Source organism: Arabidopsis lyrata (assembly GCF_000004255.2).
Source record: "Arabidopsis lyrata subsp. lyrata unplaced genomic scaffold ARALYscaffold_3, whole genome shotgun sequence".
In the NCBI taxonomy this organism is placed as follows: Eukaryota; Viridiplantae; Streptophyta; class Magnoliopsida; order Brassicales; family Brassicaceae; genus Arabidopsis; species Arabidopsis lyrata.
This window is the reverse complement of record NW_003302553.1, coordinates 7621434-7643193: the sequence shown is the minus strand read 5'-3', so window position 1 is coordinate 7643193 and position 21760 is coordinate 7621434. Positions and strand designations below refer to the sequence as shown.

The 21760-nt window shown below is 36.7% G+C and overlaps 4 protein-coding genes across 7 annotated transcripts; 2 read left to right on the top strand and 2 right to left on the bottom strand.

The window, feature by feature from the left end:
- The first annotated feature begins 1132 nt into the window (after positions 1-1132).
- Positions 1133-1819, top strand: LOC9319160 (putative F-box/kelch-repeat protein At3g17570). The gene is made up of 2 exons (XM_021033584.1): positions 1133-1469; positions 1585-1819. The coding sequence occupies exons 1-2, from the start codon at positions 1214-1216 to the stop codon at positions 1635-1637; spliced, it is 309 nt and encodes a 102-aa protein (XP_020889243.1). The 5' UTR covers positions 1133-1213; the 3' UTR covers positions 1638-1819.
- Positions 1820-3508: 1689 nt separating this feature from the next.
- On the bottom strand, positions 3509-6522 carry LOC9319159 (TPR repeat-containing thioredoxin TDX). Its single transcript, XM_021033512.1, has 10 exons — positions 6293-6522; positions 6156-6189; positions 5801-5941; positions 5618-5705; positions 5450-5530; positions 5309-5373; positions 5006-5146; positions 4808-4921; positions 4570-4600; positions 3509-4022 (listed from the first exon to the last, which is right to left on the bottom strand). The coding sequence occupies exons 1-10, from the start codon at positions 6403-6405 to the stop codon at positions 3688-3690; spliced, it is 1143 nt and encodes a 380-aa protein (XP_020889171.1). The 5' UTR covers positions 6406-6522; the 3' UTR covers positions 3509-3687.
- A 489-nt stretch (positions 6523-7011) lies between these two features.
- LOC9321299 (protein TIFY 6B) lies at positions 7012-10204 on the bottom strand. 3 transcript variants are annotated; one of them, XM_021033531.1, is made up of 7 exons: positions 9917-10204; positions 8684-8883; positions 8188-8402; positions 8009-8099; positions 7664-7919; positions 7510-7570; positions 7012-7431 (listed from the first exon to the last, which is right to left on the bottom strand). In XM_021033531.1, the coding sequence occupies exons 1-7, from the start codon at positions 9999-10001 to the stop codon at positions 7329-7331; spliced, it is 1011 nt and encodes a 336-aa protein (XP_020889190.1). In that variant the 5' UTR covers positions 10002-10204; the 3' UTR covers positions 7012-7328. The 3 variants fall into 3 exon arrangements, with proteins under 3 accessions (XP_020889190.1, XP_020889191.1, XP_020889189.1); XM_021033532.1 differs by lacking the exon at positions 9917-10204 and adding an exon at positions 9686-9738; XM_021033530.1 differs by lacking the exon at positions 9917-10204 and adding an exon at positions 9027-9127.
- A 4079-nt stretch (positions 10205-14283) lies between these two features.
- LOC9319158 (probable serine/threonine protein kinase IREH1) lies at positions 14284-21396 on the top strand. Of its 2 annotated transcripts, XR_002333557.1 has the most exons (18): positions 14284-15273; positions 15615-15679; positions 15781-15963; positions 16042-17400; positions 17497-17669; positions 17771-18014; positions 18158-18250; positions 18324-18464; positions 18546-18638; positions 18760-18964; positions 19265-19350; positions 19606-19694; positions 19800-19851; positions 19931-19987; positions 20072-20248; positions 20368-20445; positions 20854-21040; positions 21118-21396. XR_002333557.1 is itself a non-coding variant. In XM_021033425.1 (17 exons), the coding sequence occupies exons 1-17, from the start codon at positions 14568-14570 to the stop codon at positions 20938-20940; spliced, it is 3888 nt and encodes a 1295-aa protein (XP_020889084.1). In that variant the 5' UTR covers positions 14284-14567; the 3' UTR covers positions 20941-21062. The 2 variants fall into 2 exon arrangements, 1 of the variants encoding a protein (XP_020889084.1); XM_021033425.1 differs by lacking the exon at positions 21118-21396 and having other exon boundaries at positions 20854-21062.
- The last annotated feature ends 364 nt before the right edge of the window (positions 21397-21760 follow it).

Here is a 21760-nt window from a genome sequence, read left to right as displayed (position 1 = left end):
GCGAACATAACCTAAATGCTAGTCTTTTTTTTTTTTCTTTTTTTCTTGCTAAGCTTGTAAATATCATATAAAATGAAAGTTTAGGATTACAAATAGCAATGCCTAAAAGAAGAGTAACTTTGGCAAAAAGAGAATAAAAAACAAGGTTACAATATAGTGAACATTGGTGAAAACGAGACTATCTAATCCAAAGAAGCATTAGCGGCCGCCAACGCTTTCTATGACGTCTACCCGTGATGATATTGCGAATCTCTCTGTCAATTATCCTGAAGATTGCTGAGGGAGGGATTCTCTGATCGTTGTGAAGAACATTGTTTCGCTGTCGCCATATGTGATAAATTGTGGCCTGAGCTGCAACTTTTCGGAGTAGAGAAGGAGCTTGGGCCGTGTCGAGCCTTGTCCAAGATAAAAGCTCATCCCAGGTGAGGAACTGTCTGGATAAAGGAGACAGTCTGCTGAAAACTTGTGACCAGATTGCAGAAGCATAGTCACAGGAAATGAGAAGGTGATCACGAGATTCGGTGTCCTTAGCGCAGAGGCAGCAGACATCTGATTGAATAACTCCCCAAGAAGCTAACCTTTGTCTTGTCGTAGGTCTCATAGCTAAATGCTAGTCTTACAATTATCTTTATAAAAACCGAAAATTATATTTTCCCAACGAAACTGCAAAATCACATGATAGTTTTACATGATTCCAATGTTCTTTTTAAATGATATTTTCTTCTTTTTTTATTTTATTTTTTCCTTCTTCTAGAGCATTTGTGTTATGGAACCTAGGTCTTGAGAAAAAAATATGTATGTATAATTTCCCCTTACTCTTTTTCGGGAACTTAGTATTTTAGTAGGAATATATTCAAGCGTTAGAAAGTAGAAAGCTACAAGGCAAAGGAAATACTTTTTTTAAAGCCCGAAGGCCATACTTATGTTGCTTGTTTCTTCGTCGTCAACTGTTGGCGGCCAAACATATTACATATATTCATGAAATTCACATCTCGATTGCTTTGCTAAGCTATCAGCTACACTATTTGCTTCTAACTACACTAATGGCGTTTGTCTTATGTTTCAAAATTACGATACATAGTAATGTAAGGTTTACTTTTTCTATATATACATATAGTTTTTTTTTTTTTTTTTAATATATACATACTGTATAATCAAACCCTAATTAATTAATCTAACTCACCGTGCTTTCTTCTTTGTAAGATTCACAACGATGATCTCCAATCTTCCATGGGATGTGGTAGAGGAGATACTCTCTAGGGTCCCGGTGACATCTTTGAGACGGTTAAGATCTACTTGCAAAGGATGGTACCATCACCCTTTATTCAAAGACCCCGGATTCATCAAAAAGCACTTGGATAAAACTGAAAGGCAGTACAACGATGTCTTGTTGATAGAGTTTAAGGTTTATTCACTGAGTTCCAATCTCAACGGAATTCACGTCAACTCACGTCTATTGTTTGAAGAAGGTAAACTTAGCCTAATCGATCCCCTTTGTAATTCATCAGAACTCAATATATATGAAGCCTTTCACTGTGATGGCTTATTTCTATGCACCACTATATCAATACGGCATGGATACAGGTGTGTGGTTTGGAACCCCTTCTCGGGGAAAACCAGATGGATCCGACCGATAAACCAGTATCACAAGAGATCAGATGAGGTATATGCGCTCGGTTACAATAACAAGGAATTGTGCCATAGCTACAAAATCTTGAGGTTTATAGATAGAAAAACATTAGAAATGTATGAGTTTAGCTCTAATTCATGGAGGAATTTTGATGTTTCGCCCCTTGGCGACTTAGTTAGTCGTGGCGTGTCATTGAAGGGTTTAACTATATATAGGCTTTATTACCTGATTCTTTTAGGGTTTTTACATTATATTAAATTTAATTTAACCATCTCTATCTACTAATGTTACTTTAAAACACACACACAATTTTTTTTTTTTTAAGCGTAAACAATGGGGAGAAATTTGCAAAACTAACATTAACAATTTTATTTATAAAATAACTAACCAGAGTAACTTATGTATGTGTTTGTCTAAGAGATAAAACTATCTAATCTCTGTTTCAGTTTTAATAAAGCAAAGCAAGATAAAGAAAAAGAAAAAGCTGCGATATACCTTATATAGTTATATGTAATAAATACTATTTAAAAAAAAATTAAAAATAATAATAATAATAAATACTATTTATTCATGTATTATGTATATATACCACATACGTGTATGAGCTTTTCTCCTACTATCTTTTGCATTTTTGTTAATTTATTCACCCCAACTAATTTTTTTTACCTTAATTTTTTTTTTAAGATTGATTCAATTTTATATTTTTTAGTAAAAAAATGTAAAAACATTTCTCCACACTCTAACGTTTAATTATTTAAATCGAATATATAACTTTTTTAAAATAATCAATTTCTTACCGTTACTGTCAACATTGTTATTTTTTTTTTTCCGTCAACTGTCAACATTGTTATCGCCATCACTATTCACTGCCATCACTATTACCATTACTGTCAGTCTCTACCATCGTTTAATGTCACCACCACCACTACCATCACTGTTACCTCCATCGTTGTCATCACCGCCACCGTCACTATTACCATCGCCACCGTGACTACCACCACCCATCATTACTACCATCACCGCCGCTACAACTCATTTATTTTATACTATTTTATTTATATAACACCGTTCATTATTTAAAAAATTCAAGGCCGATTTTCAAAATTCAAACTATGTGAATGCAGACAAATATATAAATATTTTTAACAAAATCACAAAATTGAAAAAGCATTTCTAAAAATTATTAAAGTAAGAAAGACAGAAAAAACTAATGATGGGGTCAAAACTCAAAACTAAACTAAGAGCACCTCCATTGGTCAAAAAATAGGGTGTTTTTAAAATATAAAAATAATAAAATATAAGAAGAAAAAAAGAAGAAGATGTTTTTGAACAGTAGAATTTGTGTCTCTGTAAAGACATTTTAGATCCAAAAAAGTAGGATGTCTTTAAACATTAATATTAATTTATGTTTGAGACACTTACTGAAGGATAACCAATAAAGTTGGTCTAAGTGTTAGTAACACTAAACTTGTTCCATATCTTCACTCTTCTACTCCTCCATTTGATCTCACACAAGTCTCTTTCCACTTGCGCTTTCACCGAAGAAGACGTAAATTGGTTATTGCACAAAGCAAATTGTTTAATAATTTATAAATAAAATGCCCATTCGTCTAAATCGCCCAACTATGATACTACTACTTGTTATTGCAATAAGAAATCATCAAAAAAGTAATAATCTAAATCAAATTACTAAAAAATTTATGTGTCTTGTATAGTTAATATATTTACTAATAAGTTTATATATAATGTGGCCTAGAACACATGTTTTAGTTGTTTTATGGAAGTCTCGGCCTCTGATTAAGGGTATTGTAGAATGAGATTTTTGTACTATTTTCTTCTTATAATTTTACTTTGTTCATCCTGTTAAAGAAAAGGGTATTTCTGCTCTATTAATTCTTCTTTACCTCTTATATTTTTATTCGACTGATCTGTTCTGTCATGTAAACAATTACAAGTACTTTAAAAGTTATGCTACAATTTTAGATTATGGGACAACAATTGTATTGCAAAGATATAGAACAAGCCAGAGGAGGGTAATAGACTGAAGAGAGAAACCATTACTTAGAAGAAGAGTGCTGTGCAATCTTCTGCTCAAGCGAACCTTTATCAGCTCCGACAACTTTGTCCACCTCTTTGCCATCTCTGATGAAGCAAAAGGTCGGGACGCTGCTAATGTTCCAAGAAGCAGCCACGTCGTTGGCCTCGTCTATGTCAACTTTCAGGAAAACGACTCTTGGGTGCTGTGTGGCCAGGTTTGAGTACAGAGGAGACATATAACGGCACGGTCCACACCATGTGGCTGTGAAGTAAAGGATGAGCAGACGCGATGCCTTCTTTGCGGCCTTTGTCTTAGCTTCTAGCTCGCTTGTTGAGTGGATGCTAATCACTTGTCCTGTATCATCAGGGAGAAAAGATGGTCATTTCCTTTTTGACATGAAAATTTCATTTTAGGTTTTATAAAAGCTATAAATGAAGCTTTGTGAGAGTAACTGGGATCTAAGATACATGCAAGCTGCTTTTTTCTCACCCTGGAGTCGCATATTTGTGATCAACATATATAATCCTGAGGAACTAGCGGTATCCTAAAGAAACAGAACGCTACTGAGGCTATATCCTAAAGTCAATACACCAGAAGTTTCCACTAAACTATCCCCTAAATGTTTTTTTGTTGGGAGGTTATATGGTTCTGGTCTGGATTTGCAGAATTTCCCAGGTAAGTGATGCACATGAAACTGTAGTCGGGATAAGCAAGCTGGTTAGCGGCCTTATCAAGTGGATTTAGTGTCAATAAGAGCTTATTGAGCTTTGATTCTTATTGAGCGCAGACACTTCATTGGGACAAGACTCAAAGATAAATGTTCCGACACATCACACATGTAGTTCTTTGCAGTAATATCAGGAAGTATAGAACCGTTGAAAGAAGAGGATAAAATGTTTACCGTCATTGAGTGCAGCCTGAGCTTCTCGCTCCTGCATTGATAGGATCCAAGAGCAAGGAGAATGAGCGTGAGATGTGTGATATGATATGAAATTGATAATGTCAAGACGTTATATTTTAACTCTAACAGGGAGAAAATAATCAGGCCTATGTGTTTTCTGCTAAGAATGTAAAATTATACAAAGAGAGCTACAGAATGGCATAATATTTTTTTAATCATGGGTATGGATCGGTCTGACCTGGGCTTCTTGCTGTTGTCGTCTCTCACGTTCAGCCCTTTGGAGCTCCTTTTCTTTCCTCAGGCGTTGATATTTCCTGCGGTGTTCTTCGATTCTCTTTGCATTGGGTTCAACCTGTGAAGTACACATTTTCAGCATATATTCGGTACTGTAAAACTCAAGGAGCATACAGTGATATGAAGAGGTTTCCGCAATTACCTTCTTAAGCATCGTCCCTATCTCCTCATCGTAATCTAATTTTGATGCTACATGTAGATCAGCTGCAGCATCTTCCCATTGGCCTAACATGGCCCTAGCCATACCTCGTGACTTGTACCCCTTAGCTGAATCAGGGTTGAACTAAACCCAAATATAAACTAGTTTAGCTTGTCTATGGAAGAAAACCATTTAGATATTGAACTACTGTCTCAAGCCATAAAACTATTGAGACATAAACTTGTTTTACCAATCCATTTTTTGCACAAACAAAACAAGTTTATGTGATTCAAGAGAAACGATCACCTGTAGCGCCACGTTGGCATCGCGAATTGCAGCATTTGGCTTCTTAACTTTTAGAAACACAGTAGCTGTAGGATAACAATCACAAATATTGAACCCACATTCAGCCGAAAAGGGAGAGAGAACCGAGTAAGAGACAGTTACCTCTAGTGGCGTAGAGGATTGCTGAAGTAGGGTTTAGCATGACGGCTTTTGTTAGATGCTCTATAGCTTCGTCAAACTTCCCTGTATACCAATCAAGCATTAAAGAGACGTTAGGGAAATCATAATGAAGTAAATAAATCAAATCCAATTTCAATGGTGGTTATGTACCATCAGAGATTTCCTCCATAGCTTTGCTCTTCTCTAACTGAGCTTCATCCCTATTTTCATCAGTCACTTCAGCAGTAGGATCTCCCATCTAAGACAAGAAAGTAAAATCAAAGAATCAGAGAAAACTTTGCATAGACACACAACCACCAGATAATATCCAAAGATGATAATTTCAACACCTACCGGCTGAGGAGGCTCATTGTCAGGTTCAACTACATCAGCATTGTCCAGTTCAACATCAGACTCCATAATATCATCATCATCATCAGCATGTTTAGGAGAGAAACTGGGTTTTGTCTCTGCCCTTTCTTCATAATCTCTTTCCTGCAATGAAGTTCATCATTCTAGTGTGATAAAAGAAGCATCGATCAACATTTAGATAGTGTTCAGCCTAGAAAAGGTTTTTGGTAAATCAATTTCAAACTCAAGTAGCACAAACAAGAGTAACCTAATAATTCAACCAAAGCTCCAAACCCAAACACCAAGTCCCTGAAGAAATTTGAAACCCAAACATCGGAGAATTTTATGAACAACTTACAGTTTGCTCAATCTTCGGAACTTGAGCCCCTAAACTGTACAAGAAGACGGGAACGAACATCGATTAGAAAGAAACTCACAGTTCCATTGAAAAAGTCAACTGACGAAAGAAAACGAAGTCAGAGAAGAATGAATCACCTTCGGAGATATTCTTTGAAGAAAATCAGACAAGGGTCGTGGAGAATCGACGGATTCGATTTCAACTGCTCGATGAATCTTCTAAGCTCAGCTACCTGATTCGCATCCACCATCGAAGTCTGCCTTTGTTCTTCTCTCTGAGAAGCTTTGAAATCAGAGAATCCTTCAGCTCCTTGTGATCGTACGGTGAAAATCAGCTATGTCTGGTCGTATCGGTTGATTAGACTGCTGTGTTCCTTCATTAGTCTTTGTGGTTGTGTACCGGTCGAACCGGTTTTGTATTCGCGTTAACTTAACCACGACTGAATTCATATCCGGTTGGTTGAATACCGATATGCTAGTGTACCACATTTTCACTTTGGTTAAATGTTAAACTTAGAACGCATTTTTGCTATGCTACTAATACTTGTACTTGCTCTGCTATTCTGCCCAAGCCTGGCTGAGAAAGAGTTAAAACCAATAGATAATTTGGCAATGTATCAGCCTATCAGGCATTAAAGCTTATACTTAACCAAAACGAATTAGCTAATTCTAAAAGATGTCTCATGTGACTTCTTTTGTGAATGCCAAAATTAGCTAATTCTAAAAGATGTCTCATGTGACTTCTTTTGTGAATGCTGGTTGGTAATTGGCAATGTATCAAGCTTATAGTTAACCATAGTACATATTAGCAAATTCTACAAAAAAAAAAAAGTCTCCATATTTTGAATAGAAACTGATTAGAGAAATAGAAGCGAACCAATTCCATTTTTTGAATTATACATATGCGAGCTTGAGTGATGTATACAAAAGAAAAGAGTAAAGAAACAAACAGTTTCTTTCTACTAATCTTCAAAAGTACATATCTGATTCGCTCTCATAAGGTCCATTCGACCAAAATCTCGTAAACAAAGTATACACTATCGTATATATAAGCTAAGAAGAAACTCGGTGTAGCGAGAGAAAAAAAAATTAACTGAGAAATTGAAAAGACCGCCGTTGAAATGCAAATATGGATGTGGAGTGGTCTAAAGCAGCCTTCTTACTTTAGATGAAATTAGGTTGCAGAGCTGAGAGAAGAACTAATGCATTCTGATATTGATCTGCGACAATCTGTCGATGACTTCTTGTCTAAGCAATATGGCGATACGCTCGTGACCCTGCAAAACACACAGCGAGAAAGAGAGTTAGCTCAAGAAACTATTGACTGGTGTATTCTGTGAAGAAGTATTGTGTACCTTTCTTTGCGTTTCTCTAAAAACCTAGCCAGAGATGCTTTGCGAGCCAGAGGTAAAGCCACTGCATAAGAAACAGAGATTGAAGTTACAACCATGAAAATATTAGTAAGCTAGATGGTGAATTTAGTATCAGGTCTATGACTTTGTTTTTTACCTGTTGGAGCTATTACATTGGTAGAACAAGGAACTGCTACTGGGGTTGATGTCAAGCCTCTTGTTGCTCTGAGTCCGTTTGTGCTACTTCCAGCTTCAGGGCTAAGATAAGATATTGTAGGCATGAAGCTAGGAGGCATAGCTGAAGAATCCACAGAGGCACGAGCATGATGGACCACTTGTTGATGAGTTTGAGGCGGTGAAAAGGCTCGAGGCATAGAGGAACCGTTCCCAGCTAGCAACATTATCGCTTTTGCCTGAAATGGAGCCAATGAAAGAATTTAAGCAAATGAGTACCATACCTTACAAGTAAAAGAGGTGCATATATGGAAGAAAATTGAGTTACCTTATCAGGAGATATGTCATCGTAAACACAAACTGAACCGGCATAAAAGATGGTCAACTGTGCAGGTGACCCTATTGGCTTGGAAGAAGATCTGACAAAAAAATAACTCTTTAGTCAACAATGAAAATGTAGAAAGAGTTTCTGTAACCACAAGATATGATATGACGACTAGTGGGTACCTAATATCAGTAGTCCCTACAATGGAACCTGGGGGAGGAAGGATTGAAATTGGAGGTGCCATGATAGGAACTCCTACCAAAGGTTGTGAGTTATTGTTATTGTTGATGAAGCTTCTTCCTCCTGGTGCATAATGATGAGACTGGAAACCCGGCATGGACATGGAAACTGCGTTAGTGTCTTCGTGTTGATTGGAATTAGGGAACATCCTCACTCCCTGAGAGTAACAAGCCATTACGTACGAGTGAGGCAATTGTATGTACTAATTAACTTATCAAAAATGAGAAGCTTTGAAATGATACACAAACTAATTGCCATAAACTACCAACATAGTAACACCATTGTTGATCTATCGTGGGATCACAACAGAAACTTGTGCCAAACTAGACCAAAACCAATTGCTATATGGTCATAAAATAGAGCTCAGTTTTAAAGGTATCTTGCAAAGGAAAAACAAACACATGGGTCTTGGTTAACATATGTTTTGATGACAAGTACCTGTACAGTACTGTAAGGAGCTTTGCGGTTTGAATCATATACATCAGCTACTGATGATGGCATGAAGGAACCAGAGTGAGGCAGATGATAATTTCCAGACTTTCTATGTCTATCTTCTTGAGATGGCCTGAAAGATAGAAACTGAGAAGAAGCAGCAGATACTTTGTTTGAGAACGACCAATTCATTCCTCTACTGGGAGCTACAAAAGAGAAAAGGAAACAATCGAACTTATCAGTATAAAAGTCAAACATGGAGTGGTAACTCTTAACCATAAATGTCTCGAGATCTTGTTACATAAACAACAGATTAATTCAACACCGAACCCAAGAAGAAAAGATTAACCAGCAATGTAGAATCTGATACTGTTGACAAATTCAACGAGGCAAAACCACTTTGGAAAACCGTGTATAATTCTAAAATATTTATTCAAAGTCATTGTACGAAACTACAATAATTTAAATATGTTTTTTAGTTTTAAATTAAAGAGAGATTCAAACTTTAACCCCACCGCACCACATGTCGATGCACTACTTTTATGGTGTGGCACGTTTTGGCTTATAAGAAAACAAAGTGGAAATAATTCTATTCCTCGTGGTGAGAAAACTATTCTTTCCACAATGTACCTTGAACAATATTCTAATATCCTACACCAGTTTCGCTTAATCAATATTTAATCATCTTATAAACTAATCCAACTCACACTTTTTTTAAGTATATTTAATCTTTCTACCCACTACCAACCGTCTCTATTTTATCATTTTTTGTACCAGTCTCTATTCATCCCCTCTTTTCCAACATTTTACGTATTCGTTTTTTTATAAATAAACCAATAAAGTATTTCTCAATAATAAGACTCTTCAAAGTCCAAGCAAAAATTTTACTCTGGTAAATAAATTTTACCAAGTTTGATTATGTAACAACATAAGCTTGAGATTAGTTCTCGTTAATTTTTGCGACCTAACACATGTTTAACACAGGGATTTCTAAAAGAACACTAATACTAGTTTCTCAAAATCCAAATTCTACATCTCCCGAGAAAAGCAAAGGACAATGTTCTGCTCCAAGAGACGATCTGACAATTCCAATTCCCGAGAAAGTCATAAAATTACTACTACTAATTAACTCTTAATCAATCAAACAAATCGACGATTTGATTATGGAATTCGCCTATTAGCCAAAGCAGAGAGATTTAAAAACAACCGGATTTAGAAAATTGAAGAGGAATAAATAACCTGAATCTCTAGAGCTTTCGCTGGTTTCCTCCTTGACCGTGATCGGAGAATTTTTCGAACCCAACCCGAGAAAATCTCTCTCCATCTATATTAAACCGAAGAGAAAAACCACACAACGTTACAATATAATTCGATCTCAAATCTCTCGTCGATTAAACGCGTGTTAAACGCCGAAATCAAGCTAATATAGCTTCGCCGGAAAAAGGGAAATAAACAGAGACTTTTGAGGAGAAAATGAAAAAACGTGGAATGAAGTTAATTCACCGAAATTTCTAGTTTTATTAACAAATCGCATGCCACATGTGAATAGTGCCATTAATTTTACTTCAGTTTTGTAATAATTAAACAACAAAAAAGATTCTTTTTTCTCATATCCTATTGGCGCAAAAACCAGCTACAGGTTGTCCCGGTTACGTCACCGGATATAGGCAGTCAAGAAGGCACGTGCATCGTCGTGCAGTCTGTGGCGTTTCTTTTCTTGGTGAGACACGTGTCGAGGCACGTGCGCTATTTTAACGTGAATGATTCACGAGATGCGAAGCGGCAGTTTTAATTAATTTTAATTTATTATTTATTCAATGACAACCACTTTCTTTTGTCGGCTGACGCGCTAACTGGAGCGCGTGAGTATTAAACCTTTTTTTGTCTCACCGCTCGATCTAAAATTAGTTACTACTTTCGTGCACGTTCTATCTCTTGACCAAGATAAACATTTGCACGTTGCATTTTTTGGCACAATATATTACTAATTTGTATTTTAGTACTGTATTTTAAATCTTCGATTAACCCGATGGTACTACAGTAATTGTAAATATTAGAATTTCAAATCCAACTTTCATAAAATGATTTAAATACAAACAAATAATTGTTGCGGAAATTTAGATCCACAACTCAACATTATTAATCTAAATCCCCATGTGATTATGTCATTACTCTAATATAAAATCTAATTTTAATAAAGAATTGTTAATTTATGTTTTCTGCGATAAATTAATAAAGAATGTTGCTTAAACTATACTTGTATTAAGATAATTATTGGTACCAAAAGAAAATGTTTTTTAATGTAGAGATTACTAAAATCACTCGTTGACATCGTTTTTGTGTATTTATAGATGCATGTGGTCGAGGGGAGGAAATTACGCCATTTCGTGCGTTATTTTCTTATTAGTTTAGTAAAACTATACTATACTAATGTTTTAAAACATATCTAATTATCTCACAATTTAATAATAAAGTTTTGAATTGTTTTATAAAAAGGATTATTTAAATTAAATACAAAAAAAGTTTATTTAAAATGGAAAGCAGTCAATCACAACAACTTGACGATCTTTTTTTCCTATCAGCAAAAAAAAAAAATTTGACGATCGTCTCCCACGATAATAATAACATCGTTAGTCTGGGAGATAAGTAGCACACGTCGTCATTTTCTCCAGCCTATAATTTAGATATTAATATAACATTATTAAGAAAATACTACACTGCGGTTAATTAATTAATATACACAACATTCCATATAGATAATAGATCAGATCAAAAGTGGACCTACAAAGCGAAGATTTTATCAAAAGATGCCATAAACGTATCTTTCACGCTATGATCCACATAAACCATCCGAAATTTATTTCTTGTTTTCTGTTTTCACATCATGTAATTCTGGTTTTAGTATCAAAAAACTAAAATATTACTATGACTACGACAACATTTTATTTCTTTTATGGCATAGACATACAAAACTAATAACAAAAGATTTAATCACGAGTCTTGCACAAAAAAAAGAGATTAAACCACGAGTTTGGCTCAACAACGAAAACTTTTCTCCAACCAAAACCAAACCTAACTCGACTCTAAACCACACTCAACAGCAACGTCTGTTTATAACAACACTTTTAAATATTTGTATCAAAATCGAATGAGAACAAAAGACTCCGATATCAAAAAGGATATGATAACAGAATCAATAGTACTGGCAAAGAGAAAATCAAGGGAGATATGTATATGCATGATATATAGCAGCATCTAACTAGATTTTGATTGACTTGAGTAATTGCAATATTTGGCTATTTTTAGTTTGGTGCTTCAATGGATCCTTTGATGGCTCATCCTGGTTCTCGTCGAGCCAGATCCAGAGAAGAGCCTTCAATATTTAGTTTGCTAGTTGGAGGCTCTTCCTCCTTAATGTTATATTTCTCACATATTATTACTTATATGCTAGCTTTTTTTTTAATATATATATATATATATATATATATATAAACTTATATGCTAGTTATTGTGGACATCCAGAAGCAATTAGTCATTCGTATGTGGGCTCTTGACATCGTATGCCGACTTGTTTGCCTAATTTCGGCCCTTGTTTACGGCTGTTTCACCGTTTACTTCTCCGCAATAGCTTATGCTGATGTCCGTATAAAGCCGAGAAGATTCATGGGCCAAAATGGATCTCCACGCCTTGGAATTTCACAGAAGCTAGAGAGAGCTGTGGTGGAGAAGAACAAGGAGAGTACAGGGAAAGACGAAGAAGAAGTTTGTCCAATCTGTCTCGAAGATGTCACCATAGGTTTTGGATATGTTAGGATAAGAGATTGCATGCACAAATTCCACCGTAATTACATTGATAAATGGCTTTTGAAGAGTGCACGTTTGTCCTACATGCATGTCGTGCTTTTGCAAAATTATAAACAATTACAAGGTAATTAGTTTCTCTATTGAAGATATATTGCAAGGTAAAAGAAAACTAATTTTATAGTCGGGATGAGAAACCTAGTTATTGTGTAAATTAGAAGGAAACAAAATCTTTGAAATTTTTTTAAAAATTTTATTTCGAGAAAAGTTGCAGGAAAACATAATTTAAAAAAAAAAAAAAATGTGGAAGTTTTTTTTTTTTTTGTAGGGGAAGCAAGAGATCGTGGGTGGTGGTGAGGGGGAGAGGGGTGATGGGGAAAAGTCAATTTTGATTTTAATAGTAAATTAGTGTAAAAAAAGAAAAAAATGAAAGTACATAATTTAAGACTTAAAACACGTGGTTAAAGGATAAGAGTATAGTTATTAGAGAAGTGACTTGTGATTTATTAAATAAGGATTACCTTTGCCTTCGATTATCTATATAGAGATGCTAATCTTGTTTTAGACTTTTTATTTCATCCATCTATTTGAGTTTTCATATGATGGAATTGAGCTAAAAATATATACTGTATATATTTTTTCCGAGTTCTGACAATTCAATTTCACAGCGATGGAAGTCTTTGAGTAATGAGAAAAAACACTATGTTGATCTAAGTCACATGCAAGTAGTAGAATACTAGAATAAACTCATGATGCATACCATTAATTAGGCCCTTACATCGTAATTTATTTTGTCACACAAAAATTTGGATTCAAACTGAACGAAAATTGAATAGCAAAAAAAAAAAAAATCTGAATTTGATATAGTTTTCATAAAATAATTATAAAACGCTCAAAAGTGAAAAAGGTAGTAATGTTATTAACTGAGATATAAATGTTATAATTTTTTTAACGTGAACAATTCATTAATATTTAGCTAAAAAAAATTACTGTAAACATAAAAATAATCACAAAAAGTTGAATTAACAAAATAAAATAAAAAAAAAGCAAAACAAAAAAGCCTCAAAAAAACATCTTATAAATCGTAACTTGAAAAAATGCTATTAGATTATTAATAGACTCTAAACATGATACGATCATGAAGAAGAGAACGATGAAAAGATGCATTTTTTTCCCTCTTGAAGATGTAATTTGCATAAAAGAAAAGATAAGTTTCTAGGCTTATCAGAATGTAGTATGTACAAAACATATGTAACCAATCCGATGCATTAGATGAGACAACAATATCAAAATGTCGAGAATGAAAGGGAGTGTTTTGCCAGACTACCTCGATTCGAACTAGCGGATCTGAAAAAAGAAGTAGACCGAACTCATCTTGAACCATCTTTGTGACTTGCGAGATCGTTTTGCCTGACTCTTCTCCTTTGACATGTCCACTACTGTAATGCGAAAAAAACTCAGCTCTAAATAAATATATGAAAGCCCGACTAATATGGGCCCAAAATGATATAAGGGATGGCCCAAATCTAATAGTCATAATAAATTTGTATGGCAGAAGCCAATGACAATGAGGATTTTTGTAAATTGCCATGGACCGCATAAAGTTGGATGCATGCACCTGTTAAAGGCAACTTTTGGGATTCACATAAGCCAGAGCGCACACATCTTGTAGGTATAGATCAGCAGCACTTAAACTAATTGTTTCCATTTATTTGAGAATGAGTTTGTTTTGTTAAGAAATATGATTGAATAAAATTAATTTTAGTTTAAAAAATTGTAATCAAAAAGTCAAAATATAGTCTTAACCAAGAATTGACTGTTTTCCATTTCAAGTAATTAAATTAGTAAGCACGGAATCTAGCTAGGCTTCCCACAACAACAGTTACCTTCTTCATCTTCTTCCTCTTCCTCGTCGCTTCCTCAAAATCCTCGAAAACTCTGAAGATCTTCCAGAGAGTCACAGCGAGTGAGAGAGAAAGCTATTTGTTCTCGTGAAGTCCAAGTGTGGAAATTGACAACTGGATTTATGGTTGGATTTGGTGTGTAGTGTGTTGTAGCGATTAGGTTTTGAATCAGCGAAAATTGAAAAATGGTATTCAAGAACAAGCTCTTCTTCTCTTCGAAGAAATCTGGATCTTCTAGTCCCGATAGCTCTAATAGTCCCAGATCTGTTGGCTCCAACTCTCCCATACGATCAGATAAGAAGAAGTCTAAATCCGCTTCCAAGGATGAACCTCAGATCCCTAATCCTGGGGTTGGTTGCAAGCAGACGCAGATTAAAGATGGTTTGAAGAAGAAGGATGGTTCATCTAAGGGTAAACAACTTTCATCTGAAGTTCAAGCTCACTCTATCGGAAAATCGAACTTGTCTCCTAGTTCTGAGGCGAAGAAACCACCGCCGCCGGAGGTGAAGGAAGGACCTGCGTTTGTGTCTCCAATCATGGCTTCGTCTCTGGGTTTGAACCGGATTAAGACGAGATCCGGACCGTTGCCACAGGAAAGGGTTTTCAATTATAGGAATGATCCGGCTACGAGCAATTTGTCGAAGATGGGTGCTGATGGTGGTGACTTGGGCTCGGATTCAGCCACTACTGGCTCTGGTAGTGGCAATAGAAAGAAAGAAGCTGGGAGTAGCAAGCTAGGGTTAGAAGAGAACATGGGTCGCACTCGACCAAGTGACAATAAGAGTGATCGTGATAGTTTGTCTCCTGATGCTGGACCACCGCGGAGCCTCAGCCCTACTTTGCCGGCATCAGGATCTCGATTGCAGAATGTAGCATCCTCATCGGGAACTGGTATGTCCTTAGATACTAATAACGTCTTGAAATGGTTGGTTAGGGAAACCAATGTTTTTGTCTCAATCCTTTTCGTTGCTTAGATGTTAAATGGAAATTATGAGAGAAATACGCATTGGCAGCTTGCTGTACTGGTATTTGCTATAAACTTGTTCCTTGTTCTGCCTGTTATGAGTATGTTAGCCTGTAAGATATCAGAGGCTTGCTTTAATAATCTTCATCTGTGTGTTAATACGTGGAACTTAATCACTGGGTAAATGCATCTTATACTGTAATGTATCCAGATCATTTGTGCCACCTGTTAGATTTTCAGTTCAAATTTCTCTGTTGGTACTTTGCAGGTCGCTCTGAGATGTCATCTGGTCGCTCTGGCCCTCTAAGAAATTCAGACTTTTGCACCCCAGAGGTAACCCATTATTCTCCATCACATATCTTTTTATTGTTTAGTGATATATGTATTAGTTTTAGCTTTTATATGGCCTTGGTGACTTGACTTAATCTTTCTAGAATTCATATGAATGGGAAAATCCCAAAGAGTCAGAATCACCACGTTATCAAGCCTTACTTCGTATGACCAGTGCTCCACGAAAGAGGTTTCCTGGTGACATCAAAAGTTTTTCTCATGAGTTGAACTCAAAAGGGGTACGACCCTTTCCATTATGGAAGCCTCGTAGGTCGAACAATGTGGAGGTATTCTAAAGTCCCCTATCTCTATTATCCCCTTGTGATCTTTTTTGAATGCAGAATCTAATCATCTGTCTTTTCCAGGAAATATTGGTTCTGATTCGAGCAAAATTTGATAAAGCAAAGGAAGAAGTAAACTCTGACCTTGCAGTATTTGCAGCGGACCTGGTGGGAGTTCTTGAGAAAAATGCAGAAAGCCATCCTGAGTGGGAGGAAACATTTGAAGACTTACTAATTTTGGCTCGAAGTTGTGCTATGACTACTCCTGGAGATTTCTGGCTTCAGTGTGAAGGCATTGTTCAGGACTTAGATGATAGACGTCAAGAGCTTCCTCCGGGCGTCCTCAAGCAGCTTCATACTCGGATGCTTTTTATCCTTACCAGATGTACTAGATTACTTCAGTTTCATAAGGAAAGCTGGGGGGAGGAGGAACAAGTTGTACAACTACGGCAGTCAAGAGTCTTGCATTCTATAGAGAAAATACCTCCTACTGGAGCGGGAAGGAGTTCCAGTGCTGCAAAGGTCTTAAAGGTACCATCTACCAAGAAAGCTTATAGTCAGGAGCAGAGTGGTTTGGACTGGAAGGAAGACGCGGTTTTACGCTCAGTTCCCCCTCTCTCTCCAACTGAAAATTATGCTCTTAAGGAATCTGAATCTCCTGCAAACATTGATAGAATGTCTTCCTGGAAAAAACTTCCATCTCCAGCACTGAAAACTGTGAAAGAAGCGCCAGCGTCAGATGAGCAGAATGATATCAAAGTTGAACCTCCAAATATGGTTGGGAATCGACAAGCTAGCGATGATGCGGCTGTTGCTATTCTCAACTATCCTCCAGCAAAAGATTCTCATGAACACTCCAAGCATCGGCACAATATTTCTTGGGGTTACTGGGGAGAACAACCCCTTATTTCAGAGGAAAGTTCAATAATGTGCCGTATCTGTGAGGAGGAAGTTCCCACAACACATGTGGAAGATCACTCTAGGGTTTGTACATTGGCTGATAAATATGACCAGAAAGGACTGAGTGTTGATGAGCGGTTGATGGCAGTTGCTGGAACACTTGACAAGATAGCAGAGACCTTCAGACATAAGGATAGCCTAGCAGCCGCAGAAAGCCCAGATGGTATGAAAGTATCCAATTCACATTTGACTGAAGAATCTGATGTTCTCTCTCCAAGGTTGAGTGATTGGTCGCGAAGAGGGTCAGAAGACATGCTTGACTGTTTCACGGAGGCTGATAATTCAATTTTTATGGATGATCTGAGAGGTTTACCGTTAATGTCATGTAGAACCCGTTTTGGTCCCAAGTCTGATCAAGGTATGACAACTTCATCTGCCAGTAGCATGACTCCTAGATCCCCGATTCCGACCCCTAGGCCTGATCCAATTGAACATATATTAGGAGGCAAAGGTACATTCCACGATCAAGATGATATTCCACAGGTTTGTGATGGTTGTGTGCTCCATGTTCATAAGTTTTCTTGTCTCTTGTTATTGAATACCCTCTGATGAAGAAACCCTTGAAAACCGATAACGCAGATGAGTGAACTTGCTGACATTGCAAAATGTGCAGCAGATGCCATTCCGGGTGATGATCAGTCCATTCCATTCTTACTTTCTTGTCTTGAAGATCTGAGGGTAGTTATAGACCGCAGAAAGTTTGATGCACTTACAGTAGAAACTTTTGGGACTCGCATAGAAAAATTGATCCGGTGAGACGTTTTATGGCTTTCCAGAAATATTCTTTTGTAAGTGGAATTATAAATTAATCACATAAGAATGTGTTTTAAGTAAAATTTTCCTGATTATGCAGGGAGAAATATTTGCATATGTGTGAGCTTATGGATGATGAAAAAGTTGATCTACTAAGCACTGTAATTGAGGAAGATGCTCCCCTAGAAGATGATGTTGTTCGGAGCTTGAGGACCAGCCCGGTACATCCGCGAGACCGCACATCCATTGATGATTTTGAGATCATAAAACCAATTAGCCGGGGAGCTTTTGGGCGAGTTTTTCTAGCGAAGAAGAGGACAACAGGAGATCTATTTGCAATCAAGGTAAACAGTGCTTTTGTTCTCTTTTCGGTTCGTTTCTCTTCTTACAAAAGATTCTTCTTTTTGTAGTTAGGCTAACGTGGTATGCAAAATCTTTAGTTAGTGTTTTCTCTAATATTGTGTTTAATGTCGGCCTTGCTCCTCAGGTTCTGAAAAAGGCAGATATGATTCGTAAGAATGCTGTTGAAAGTATACTTGCTGAACGTGATATATTGATCAACGTTCGCAATCCCTTTGTGGTGAGCAGGTCTAGCCTTTTAAGCATATTCTCAGAAGATTTTTACTTTTTTAACATGACTTTGTTTTGACCAGGTTCGTTTCTTCTATTCTTTCACGTGTCGTGACAACCTGTATCTGGTGATGGAGTATCTGAATGGAGGGGACCTGTATTCGTTGTTGAGAAATTTAGGTTGCTTAGAGGAAGATATTGTCCGTATATATATTGCTGAAGTTGTAAGTTCCACATGTTTATTTCATTAACAGTTTATTCCACAGAGCTCTATAAAGTGATTTCATGATGAATATCTATACCAGGTCCTTGCTTTGGAATATTTGCATTCTGAGGGTGTTGTTCACCGTGATTTGAAGCCGGATAATTTGTTGATTGCGCATGATGGTCATATAAAGGTATATTTTTCCATTGTAAGAATTATTCTGTCTTGATATTTGAGGCTTATGAGATGTAGCCTTTCCACGTATGAGAGACTTTTAATTTAAGACCTATGGTTTCTTTCTTTTATCTGAGCAGTTAACAGATTTCGGGCTCTCTAAAGTTGGTCTCATCAACAGCACGGATGATCTGGCTGGTCCTGCTGTAAGTGGGACGTCTCTGCTTGATGAGGAGGATTCACGATTAGCGGCATCTGAGGAACAACTTGAAAGGCGCAAGAAACGGTCTGCTGTGGGTACTCCTGATTACTTAGCGCCAGAAATTCTTTTAGGGACAGGACATGGTGCGTACCCATGTCTAATCTTGGTGGATGCTTGTCTTTTATTCAAGATTGTTTGTTTAGTAGAATTATTGGTACTCAGCTGGGATTGGTAATTTGAGTAGAAAAATAAGCTACTACAAATTCATTTATACTCTACGAATTTGGTGTAAGTAGAAGGGTTATATGCTAAGTACTCTGGACCACTGACTTTCATAATATTTTCTTGCTCTAGGCTTGTCGGGAAATAGTTTCAGATAATTCCGTTTCGTTTATCACATGCCAAGACTACAAAATATAATTTATACTTGCATTATCATTCAGGTGCAACTGCGGATTGGTGGTCTGTTGGCATCATTCTGTTTGAACTCATTGTGGGAATTCCACCCTTCAATGCGGAACATCCTCAGGTCAGGACTAATCATTGCTTTGTTTCTTGTTTATGCTTTGATAGAGGAGCATATGTTTTCTCAAAATCTGAGGAACTATAATTCATACTTGGGCTGGTCTTCAAATGTCATGTTTTTTTTTTTTTTTTTTTTGGTATTGGCTTCCCAAGTTTTATAAACTTTTATTTGAAATCAGTACATATGTTGCTATAGAGAGCACTGTGCGTCTCCTTTCAGTTTCCAACATTTGATGCGCATTTTCTTTGGTTGTTCTAGCAAATATTTGACAATATTCTCAACCGTAAGATACCATGGCCTCATGTTCCAGAAGAAATGAGTGCTGAAGCTCATGATATTATAGACCGGTAAGAGATATTCTACGTTACTCTCCATATACAATATCGAGTCTTAACTCCATAGAGAAAAACACAGGTTATTGTCTGTTACATCATGTTGTCTTCTTTTTCTAGATTTTTAACAGAAGATCCACATCAGAGACTTGGAGCTAGAGGGGCAGCTGAGGTAAAAATGGATGGCTTTTCCTGTGATTAATAGTTCCAACAAGTTGTAAACTGTTAATGACATTAATTTCATGGCTCAGGTCAAGCAGCACATCTTCTTTAAAGACATCAACTGGGACACACTAGCAAGGCAAAAGGTGCATTTATTTATCTTAATTCGTTTGGAAAAATAAGCTTTGCTACTTGGTACCTTCTTAAAGCTTGACACTAGTATTCTTTAGGCTGCATTTGTTCCGGCTTCAGAGAGTGCAATTGACACAAGTTACTTCAGAAGTCGCTACTCGTGGAACACATCAGATGAGCAATTTTTCCCGAGCGGTGAGGTTCAAGATTATATTGATGCTGGTAGCTCGACTGGCAGCAGTGGTTGCTCGAGCAATCATCATGAAGAAGGGGAGGTAACATCTGTTAATCCACTCTTTGCATGTTACCTGGTTAGAATTAGCCAGAAAACTCTTTATCTTTAATGTTCGTTGGATGTGCAATTTCCTTGAACGGGATCAATGTTGCTACGCAGGCTGAAGAATGTGAAGGACATGCAGAGTTTGAGTCTGGCGTACCTGTAGATTACTCTTTCAGTAATTTCTCGTTCAAGGTAATAACTCATGACTGACCTGTTAAGATCAAATGTTGTCCAGGTGTAAAATTGGTTGGTGGTTTATATAGTTGTTGATATTCTGATATTCAAATTCATTTTTGGATTGAAATCTTTGTAAAGTTTGTGGCAACAGATATAATTTAGCAGAAGTTATGTTAGCTTGGAAGATCTAGAAGCATGGATGTGTATTAGGCTGTAGGTAGATGTCAGATCCACATGTAGGAACTATAGGGACTGATTGATAGTTATTTGAACTTGTGGGTTCTGCCTCCAGACAACTCGAAAACTGGCGTGTCTTTGTTGTGCCTAGGGATTTTAAGTGAGCTTGTATCATTGTGAGTGGGTGAGTGAGTATTAAGACCACAATGCTTAGCATTCTGAGTTTATCTCTTTTTGGTTTTGCAGAACCTCTCTCAGTTGGCGTCTATCAACTACGATCTTCTATCCAAAGGCTGGAAAGATGAGCCACAACAAATTCCGCATCACAAGTAACATCCATTTCGTGGATGTTTTTCTCGATTCCTTTGGTGCTCTGTGAGTCAGTGTAATGAGTACTCTGCCATTACCGGCGTTGTTTGTATACTCTGTAAATGTAAGTCGTTCTTTTCTGTTAATCACAAAATCAATTTAGTAAGCTCCATTTGCAGTGACAACGTGTTGTATCTGCAGAGACAGGAAGAGGAAAAAAAAAAAAAAGAGGAGATAGCGGACATTGAAACACTATGGAGACGCAGCCACAAATGTGGTATCGTTACTTTTCTCATATTTCTATAATCACTAGGACATGAGAGTGGTGAGGTAGCGTTTGCGTTTCGAGTAAGCAGCGGCAGCAATCGGTCTATGTAAAGTTAAGAGAGCTCACAACCTACTTAACCTTTAATGAGTTCAAATACCATTTAAACCTCTCAAGAATTTTAGATTGATTTAATTCTTCAACTAATTTAGTTACAAATTTGCACCCAACTTTTTCGTGGACACGTTTGGGCGTTTAGCGAACAAAGATCTTACAAGAAATAATCCAAAACATACCAACACGACCATATATACAATTGGATCCAGCCGTATTATCGTGTGACCTGTGAACTAATATATCCACTTATACAACTAGCTGTCACGCGGCTCACGCCATTGGATTGCAAGAAGCAGACGTGAATGTATGAATGAATATAAAGACATCACCACCTGTTTTGTATTATTACAAGTTCCATGTCCGTTAGTCTGTGTATTAATATGAATTTAAACTATACTTTTTTCTTTTTGTGCAAATGAATGAATTTAAACTATACTTTTTTCTTTTTTTTCGTCTAAAAGA

What these genes read in the sequence shown, in the direction of transcription:
- LOC9321299 (XM_021033530.1), bottom strand. Translation starts at nt 9,120, where the DNA reads ATGACTTTGAATAAATATTTTAGAATTATACACGGTTTTCCAAAGTGG. An exon ending in GTAGGGACTACTGATATTAG is followed by an intron (nt 8,100 to 8,187) that starts GTACCCACTAGT and finishes TTTTTTTGTCAG; the next exon opens with ATCTTCTTCCAAGCCAATAG. An exon ending in CAATGTAATAGCTCCAACAG is followed by an intron (nt 7,571 to 7,663) that starts GTAAAAAACAAA and finishes TTTCTTATGCAG; the next exon opens with TGGCTTTACCTCTGGCTCGC.
- LOC9319160 (XM_021033584.1), top strand. Translation starts at nt 1,214, where the DNA reads ATGATCTCCAATCTTCCATGGGATGTGGTAGAGGAGATACTCTCTAGG. An exon ending in ACGTCTATTGTTTGAAGAAG is followed by an intron (nt 1,470 to 1,584) that starts GTAAACTTAGCC and finishes GCATGGATACAG; the next exon opens with GTGTGTGGTTTGGAACCCCT.
- LOC9319158 (XM_021033425.1), top strand. Translation starts at nt 14,568, where the DNA reads ATGGTATTCAAGAACAAGCTCTTCTTCTCTTCGAAGAAATCTGGATCT. An exon ending in CAGACTTTTGCACCCCAGAG is followed by an intron (nt 15,680 to 15,780) that starts GTAACCCATTAT and finishes TAATCTTTCTAG; the next exon opens with AATTCATATGAATGGGAAAA. An exon ending in ACGTTCGCAATCCCTTTGTG is followed by an intron (nt 18,251 to 18,323) that starts GTGAGCAGGTCT and finishes TGTTTTGACCAG; the next exon opens with GTTCGTTTCTTCTATTCTTT.
- LOC9319159 (XM_021033512.1), bottom strand. Translation starts at nt 6,405, where the DNA reads ATGGTGGATGCGAATCAGGTAGCTGAGCTTAGAAGATTCATCGAGCAG. An exon ending in TTCAAAGAATATCTCCGAAG is followed by an intron (nt 6,190 to 6,292) that starts GTGATTCATTCT and finishes CTTCTTGTACAG; the next exon opens with TTTAGGGGCTCAAGTTCCGA. An exon ending in ACAATGAGCCTCCTCAGCCG is followed by an intron (nt 5,706 to 5,800) that starts GTAGGTGTTGAA and finishes TTCTTGTCTTAG; the next exon opens with ATGGGAGATCCTACTGCTGA.